This window comes from Mustelus asterias, chromosome 9, assembly GCF_964213995.1.
Source record: "Mustelus asterias chromosome 9, sMusAst1.hap1.1, whole genome shotgun sequence".
Lineage (NCBI taxonomy): Eukaryota > Metazoa > Chordata > Chondrichthyes > Carcharhiniformes > Triakidae > Mustelus > Mustelus asterias.
Genome location: NC_135809.1, coordinates 83,547,485 through 83,556,455, shown reverse-complemented (window position 1 = coordinate 83,556,455; position 8,971 = coordinate 83,547,485). Strand labels below are relative to the sequence as shown.

Genomic DNA, 8,971 nt, shown 5'->3' with positions numbered 1-8,971 from the left:
TGCTGAAGAAAAGACATCAGGGCATTAAAATTATATATTTTTTGTCATTTTCTTCTTTTTACCAGATATAAAAATAACAGAAATGGAGCGGGGGTGGGGGAGGGGGCTGTTTGGCTGAGAGTCAAGCATTATCCAATTGGGCAATGAGTCTTCTTGCTTTCCAATTGGTGTTGGAAGACAGTACGTCACAAGGATGGATGTGTTGGGCGACTAATGGCTGGAGCTTGGGGGCAAGTCATGTGATGAATCTTCCAGAAATATATTTAATCAGAGTTGGCTAACCTACACTTCTGGCAGAAGTCAGGCATATAATAACCTACTCAAATTGGCAGATGTAAGAAAGTGAGATGCGAATCATAGCGACATGTCACCCAACACACTTTCCATCATCTGTGCCTTTATCGCGTTGGACTCTGGGGGAGTGTGGACCTGATGGCCATTAATTCTTTGAGCAGGTGAGGAGTTGAAGCCTGAGGTGATTTTACAAAAATAAAAATTCAGGAATAATGTGCTTTTGGCTGCACCATAACTACAGAGTCCAACCAGGAGCAGGCTCCACATGGAGGCAAGAGAGTCTGGCAAAATAATGTCAAGTGGTCTGACCCCCATTGTCAACCCCATTGGTGGAAAGTCAAGCCTCACTCTCCACAATCGTTCATGTTTAAACTAGAACCCAGCACAGTTTAACACATTCAGAAAGGATGGGTGTTGATGTGGGGCTGGGGGTCATGGCGAGGTCATTGGTGCAGCGAGATTGGACAAAGTCCAGAGAACTGATTAATGTATATTTCTCGCTTCTCAAGAGATTTTCTTTAGTCTCTCACTTTCACTGGGAGCCACGCACATTTTTTCCCCAACCTTATCTCCTGGTGTCCCTTTTTCTTTTTCTGGTGGGACCCTGCACAGAGCCACTTTATTACCTTGTTCGTACCACACCTGCCAGATGTGAATGTTTAACCTCCTGGGTTTTGTTTGTTAACTAATGGCCCTAGTTGACGTTTTCCAATTATGGTGTAACCATTGGTATGAGGGTGTGGGCCTGCAACCCATTGCCCCCAGCCCTCGCAACAAATGGTTACGAAAACATCACATAATGAAAAATATTCAAACATGCTAGTGGTCCACAGAGCCAAATATAGGGCAGACTTAAGCGGACCCTTTGTGGTGCCAATTCACGCTTACTGTCATTGTAAGGGATGGGAAAGGGGACATGACATATGAAGATGAAGCCACTGTGTCAAATATTAATATTGTTCGAAGGATCGACTGTCAGGGAACTGATGATATTGTAAGACTTTAGGGAAACTCAGTGAAGTCCATCACATCTCAAACTTAGAAGCGATGCCATGACGATTGCACAAAGCACTATACCGAATAGTTTTCTGGAATCCTGCCGGGGGTACAGATACTGTGTAAGAAGATCTGTTTGCAGTCGACTCAAAGGAAAACCAACATGTCAATCAACAAAATGAATGAAGAATTCTTTTATGTATATGTAAAGATATAGATTATATATATATATATAGTAGATTTTCTACTGATATTTACAACCTGGGGTTTCTTATAATTTTTATAAATTTTCCTTCTCAGAAGCATTGATTCAGTTAAAAACATTGTTGTAATAATGTAGAATGGGTTAATAGATCATCTTCCTCTCTCAACTTCTTTATCTCCCCCTTTTTTTTCTCCATTATTATCTTCCTACTTATCGGGCAGAATTCTCCCCCAAAAATTCAAAGTGTTGAATTCGCGAGAAAACTGGAGTAAATCACGCTGGTTTTTATCAGTGGGAGTTCAGACTAGAATCTCCCACACTCTGTACAATGCAGAAGCCACCAGCATAAATATCATTATAAATCAGGGGGCAAGGCCTATTCCTGCCCGGGAGGCTGAAACCAGTGCGTAACTGAACTGTCGGCCTCCCGTTTGCTGGCCATCTGGATTGCTGACCAGCCCGGGACCTCCGCAGTGCTGATCCCCACGGCCAGATAGCAGCCCCCCCGAACCATTCCCGGGCCAGCCCCGACATCCGTCCTGTCCTGGAGACCCCCCCCCCCCCCCCCACCCCCCAACCCACCCTGTTCGCTCCCTCTTGCCCCCATTGATCCCAATGGCAGAGTGGCAGCAGGACCCCCACCGATCATCCCTAGGCCCCGCCCCAAGAGACCCTGCCCCTAGGCCCTGCCACCGTGCGCCCTGCCCCCTTGGCACTGCCCATACCTGGTGAGCAGTGCCAAGGTGCTCCCCGGGCATGGGCACTTTGCGCCTTGGGCACTGCCAAGGTGTCCATAACACCAGGTTAAAGTCCAACAGGTTTATTTGGTAGCAAAAACCACTAGCTTTCGGAGTGCTGCTCCTTCATCAGGTAAGTCGCTTACCTGATGAAGGAGCAGCGCTCCGAAAGCTAGTGGCTTTTGCTACCAAATAAACCTGTTGGACTTTAACCTGGTGCTGTGAGACTTCTTACTGTGTTTACCCCAGTTCAACGCCGGCATCTCCACATCAAGGTGCCCATGCCCAGGGGACACCAATCCCCTGCTGCCCGATCCCCTGGGCGGCCCCGATCACCCCCCTTCACTCCAGTGGGGTCAGTCACTGGTTCCCCGAAAGTGGGGAGCTAGCGTAATCCCCGCTGGAGTGAAACACTCTGGCGGGTTGGGAGAGGCTAGCGGGCCCGGAGAATTCAGTCCCGAGCTCACTAATAGCATTTAAATGATATTTAAAATATTTAAATGTTAGCCACATCTCCCTGCCGGCACTGGGAGATGCTAACGGAGCACGGACACTCGCGGGAATCTCGCGAATCCACCCCCCCCCCGTGCGATTCTCCCAGCTGCTGCGTTATAAAAGTACCACGATGGGGTAGGAGAATCGTACCCTATGTCTTTCTACTCATCACCTTTCTCCTTCACATTCGTTCTACCTCTTCTCCTCTGTCACCTTCCTTCTCCTTTCATCTGTTCCCTTTTTTGCCCATTATTTCTTTCCCCTCTATATCATTCCCTTCTTTCTTTCTCTCTTTCTGGGTCTTTCCCCTGCTCTCTGCCCCTTCTCCCTCTTGTTTCTCTTTTCCTGCTTCTTTCCACTCCTCTCTTACTCTCTCCTCTCACTCTCTCCTGTTTCCTTTGCAATTTTCCTCACATGTTCCTTTATCATCTTCCTCCCTCTCTCACTGCTGCTCTGTCTTGAAGTGGGGTACAGTGACGGCGAATTGTTAGGCATTTTTCAGTTTGCTTTCTTCATTTCGATCCAGTTCGAATGGGCTGCTCAGAAATACTCAAATGCAACTATGAAACAAATGAGCTAGGACTCATGCTGTGATTTATAACATTAATTTTATAATGATACTTTTTTTAACTCAGATGTTATGTGTAAATATGAAGACAACAGTTTGGTATCAAGCCTCAATAAAACCAAAAATCTCACATATGTGCAGCCTGGTTTAAGTGGTATTTTTCTCAATGTGTCAAGTAGAATTTCTCTGTTACAAGCCATCCACTTATTTAACCATTTTAACACATACATTCCTTCAATATTACACTAATTTGCTGATTATAGTTAACTATTTTTATATCTAATTTGCAGGATTTGCAAAATACTGTTCATCACAATCATCCTCTGATTGAAGCTTGCTTGCTTTAGGGATAAAAAGGTCCCATATGATTCCAGTTAATTAAACTTTCTCCTTTGTCCATCTCTGCCTTTCTGCCATTGTAGTCAATGTGAAGTAAAATTGCACAGAGAGCATAAAATAGATACCCATGCAGTATTCCCAACAAGTGGGCGACATGGTGGCACAGTGGTTAGCACAGCTGCCTCACAGTGCCAGGGACCTGGGTTCAATTCCTGGCTTGGGTCACTGTCTGTGTGGAGTTTGCACTTTCTCCCCGTGTCTGTGTGGGTTTCCTCTGGGTGCTCTGGTTTCCTCCCACAGTCCATGCTAAATTGACCCTAGTGTCAGGGGGACTAGTTAGGGTAAATTAGGGTTACGGGAATAGGGCCTGCATGGGATTGTGGTCGGTACAAATTCAATGGGCCAAATGGCCTTCTTCTGTACTGTAGGGATTCTATTCTAGTCCTATTCTATTCTATTCTAAGTGGATTAGGTTAGAATTTTTCCAGAGTTTCGCAGTATATCACTCAACATCACAGTCGAGAAAGAATTTTACTCTGTAACAACACAAACACAGTTACTCAGTCTAACATTACAAATTACTCAGTGTGACAGTAAAATCACTACAGGGAGAATTTTCTTAGACAAAGGTTTTGGGTGCTTGCGGGCAGGTAAAGCTAAAGATGGAAGTCAGAGCAAAATGCTGACATCATCTAACCCACTTGCAAATTTCAGCAAGGCAGGATTGAAGACAAGCAGGGAATCCCTTTGTACCTGTTGGGAAAGTAATTAAGATGGCTAAAAAGACAATGAAGAACTATTTTAACCCTCAAATCTGGATTTCCCAGCCAGCGCAACTGCTTTCCAACCTGTCAGCAACTCAGCAGTGTCCTTGAGATGAGTGCATTCAGAAAGAGTTTCCTCAGTGAAACTGACAAACTGGGAAGTGCAGCTGAAGAGCTGCAGTCATGGCCATTGAGAGGCTGTTATTCAAAGCGCTAATTGTCTCAGGAAGTGCTGTCACTGGTTGGCAGGTGATTTCTAACTTGGAAGGTACTTCAACAGTTTAACATTTCACTCACCTCCAATGGTCCTTCTCTGCTGTCAGCCTGTACCACAGCATGGGAATGGCCTGTGAAGGTGCACCTCGCATTTCTGCTGAGGGGCACAAGGAGAATCTTCAGCATCACCTATGGCAGCAGCAGTTACCTTCTGCTCAGCCACAGGACAGAGGGAATGGACACAGATCCAGCTGGAAGGAGGGGGGACCCTCAACACAACATGACCCCCCTCCTTTGGGAATCAATTCCCCTCACAAACAGGAACATTCTATTAGCTTTGCGAATTACATGCTGTACCTGTATATCAGCTTTCTGTGATTCATGCATAGGACATTCAGATCCCTCTGGACCTCAATCTCTGCAATCTCTCACCATTTAGATAAGTTTCTTTTTTTATCCTTCCTGCCAAAATGGGCAATTAATTTCACATTTGTCCACGTTATATTCCATTTGCCACATTTTTGCCCACTCACTTAACCTCGCTGAGTCCCTTTGTAACCTCCTTACGTCCTCTTCACAATTTATTTTCCTACCTATCTCTGTGTCATCAGCAAATTTAACAACAACGTCTTCATCCAAATCATTGATATAAAATGTATAAAGTTGAGGCTCCAGCACTGATCCCTGTGGCACTCCACTCCCCACACCCTGCCAACCAGAAAAAGTTACGCCAACTCTCTGGCCAGAATCTTCCAGCTGATCTCGCCAGCGGGATCTTCCAGTCCCACCGATGGCAAACCCCTGCCACAGGTTTCCCGACAGAGGGAATGCATAGAATGGGAAACCCTGTTGACAACAATGGGGTCAGATGATCCAACCGCTAGCCAAAGGCACAAAACATGCGACGGGGCTGAGGGGGAGCAGGGGGTGGGGGGGGGGGGGGGCACGGAAAATTCCACCGTCTGTTTCCTGTTATCTAGCCAATCTTCAATCCATGCCGGAAATCGCCGCAGAGCTGATTTCACTCCTGAAATTAATATTAGCATTTCGTTTGCGGACCCGGGACTGAAGTCTCCGGGCGGCCAATCAGGGGCAGGTGGGGGAGGTGGGGGTTGGGACTGCTGGGTGGGGGCGGGGTCGGAACTGCCAGGAGGTTGGGGGGGTGGGTTGGGATTTCAGGGTTGGCAAGGTGGAGGGTTGGGGAGATCGGAACTGTGTGTAATATCTGGAGATACGTCCCCAAACTAAGATTTCCAGTCCCAAGCTGGAATTACTCTTATTAGCTAAATAGAGACAAAACACAAAGCACATAACTCACCAAAAACATTTAACACTCCTGAACAATAAGGCAGGGAGGAGTTATCTGGAGACCCAAGACAGAGGGTTCTCTACTGTCTCATTTTTAGATTTGATGAATGCTCAAGTGGACTGTTGAATGTTGAAGGATACTCGGGGCTGCTGGATTGAGTATGGGGGATGTGGGGGAAATAGTGTGCACTCCGCTGCAAGGAGAGGGGTGTGTGTGTATGGCCAATGCACCTGGCCAGCACGTCTTTCAGACTGTGGGAGGAAACTGGAGCATCCGGAGGAAACCCATGCAAGACACGGGGAAAACGTACAAACTCCACACCGACAGTGACCCAAGCCGGGAATTGAACCCGAGTCCCTGGCGCTGTGAGGCAGCAGTGATAACCACTGCGCCAGCGTGATTCTCAATATGCAGATAGACCCATTAGTCTGGCAGCACCTTAGTCCACAAACTTGCTACAGTGATTCAGTGTGACTATTTAGACATTACAGATTGCAGCTCCACAGTGTCACAAACACTAACACACAATTTCACCATGCAAAAAGAATTACTGTCACTGTCACAAACAGGGATTACAGACATCATGAACATAACTGATGCCAGAGAATAAAAACTATTAATCAGTATTATAAACAATATTCAACAATGCCAAAGTGCAAAGAATATTAGCAAATTTCAAAAGCATGAATAGACATCACAGAAAGATCAATGACAAAGTAAAAACATAACAACTCGCTGTCAATGGAGAATTGCTGTTATCCAGCATATCAGGAAAAACACTCTGACTCGCCCGCAGCTCGGAGATTCCAGTCCAGGGACAGAAAATGGAGATATGGCCGAGTGCCAAATCTCCATTCGTTGCTGCTACGACTGTCACTGTCACTGACTCTGTTGCTGCCACTGTCACTGTTGCTGTCGTGGCCTTGATGCTGTCACTGTCGCTGCCATTGTCACTGTCGCTGTCACAGTTGCTGTCGCTGTCACTGTCGCTGTCACAGTTGCTGTCGCTGTCACTGTCGCTGCTGCTACGACTGTCACTGTCACTGTTGCTGTCACTGTTGTTGTCACTGTTGCTGTCACTGTTGCTGTCACAGTTGCTGTCACTGTTGCTGTCACTGTCGCTGTGACAGTTGCTGTCACTGTCCTTGTTGCTGTCACTGTTGCCATTGCTGTCACTGTCGCTGTCCCTGATGCTGTCACTGATGCTGTCACTGTCACTCACTGTCACTGTCGCTGTCCCTGACACTGTCATCGTCACTGTCGCTGTCACTGACTCTGTTGCTGCCGCTGTTGCTGTCCTTGATGCTGTCACTGTCGCTGTCACTGTCGCTGTCGCTGTCGCTGTCACTGTCGCTGTCACTGTCGCTGTCACTGTCGCTGTCACTGTCGCTGTCGCTGTCACTGTCGCTGTCGCTGTCGCTGTCACTGTCGCTGCTGCTACAACTGTCACTGTCACTGTTGCTGTCACAGTTGCTGTCACTGTTGCTGTCACTGTCGCTGTCACAGTTGCTGTCGCTGTCATTGTCGCTGTCACTGTCGCTGTCACTGTCACTGTCGCTGTCACAGTTGCTGTCGCTGTCATTGTCGCTGTCACTGTCGCTGTCACTGTCACTGTCGCTGTCACAGTTGCTGTCGCTGTCATTGTCGCTGTCACTGTCGCTGTCACTGTCACTGTCGCTGTCACTGTCGCTGTCACTGTCACTGTCGCTGTCACTGTCACTGTCGCTGTCACTGTTGCTGTCACAGTTGCTGTCGCTGTCACTTTCACTGTTGCTGTCGCTATCACTGTCGCTATCACAGTTGCTGTCACTGTTGCTGTCCCTGATGCTGTCACTGATGCTGTCACTGTCACTCACTGTCACTGTCACTGACTCTGTTGCTGCCGCTGTCTCTGTCGCTGTCCTTGATGCTGTCACTGTCGCTTTCATTGTCAATGTCACTGTCGCTGTCACTGTCGCTGTCACTATCACTGTCCTTGTCACTGCCACTGTCGCTGTCACTGTCGCTGTCACTGTCGCTGTCACTGTCGCTGTCACTGTCACTGTCGCTGTCACTGTCGCTGTCACTGTCGCTGTCACTGTCGCTGTCACTGTCACTGTCGCTGTCATTGTCAATGTCACTGTCGCTTTCACTGTCGCTGTCGCTGTCACAGTTGCTGTCGCTGTCACTGTCGCTGTCGCTGTCACTGTCCCTGATGCTATCACTGTCATTGTCGATGTCATTGCCGCTGTCACAGTTGCTGTCGCTGTCATTGTCACTGTCAGTGTCGCTGTCATTGTCGATGTCAGTGTCACGGTCACTGTCACTGTCCCTGATGCTGTCACTGTCACTGTCAATGTCATTGCCACTGTCACTGTTGCTGTCGCTGTCACTGTCGCTGTCCCTGATGCTGTCACTGTCACTCACTGTCGTTGTCACTGTTGCTGTCCCTGACACTGTCATCGTCACTGTAGCTGTCACTGTCGCTGTCACAGTCGCTGTCCTTGTTGCTGTCACTGTCGCTGTTGCTGTCGCTGTCGCTGTCACTGATGCTGTCACTGTCACTCACTGTCACTGTCGCTGTCACAGTTGCTGTCGCTGTCATTGTTACTGTGACTTTCGCTGTCACTGTGACAGTTGCTGTCACTGTCACTGTCCTTGTCGCTGTCGCTGTCACCGTCCCTGTCCCTGTCCCTGTCGCTGTCCCTGTCCCTGTCGCTGTCGCTGTCACTGTCACTGTCACTGTCCCTGTCGCTGTCGCTGTCGCTGTCACTGTCATAGTTGCTGTCAATATTGCTGCTGCTACGACGGTCACAGTTGCTGTCATTGTCACTGTCACTGTCGCTGTCGCTGTCACAGTTGCTGTCACTGTCGCTGTCACTGTCGCTTTCACTGTCACTGCCACAGTTGCTGTCACTGTCGCTGTCACTGTCGCTGTCACTGTCGCTGTCACTGTCACTGTCGCTGTCACTGTCGCTTTCACTGTCATTGCCACAGTTGCTGTCGCTGTCGCTGTCACAGTTGCTGTCACTGTCAGTGTCGCTGTCGCTGTCCCTGATGCTGTCACAG

General features: G+C 48.2%; 1 protein-coding gene across 1 annotated transcript in view; it reads right to left on the bottom strand.

The window, feature by feature from the left end:
• Nucleotides 1-1,319: 1,319 nt before the first annotated feature.
• Nucleotides 1,320-8,971, bottom strand: part of LOC144499255 (uncharacterized) — a 141,721-nt gene continuing 134,069 nt past the window's right edge. The window contains exon 7 of the mRNA XM_078221370.1: nt 1,320-1,408. Coding sequence (XP_078077496.1) covers nt 1,320-1,408 — 89 coding nt within the window. The remainder of the gene's footprint in view (nt 1,409-8,971) is intronic.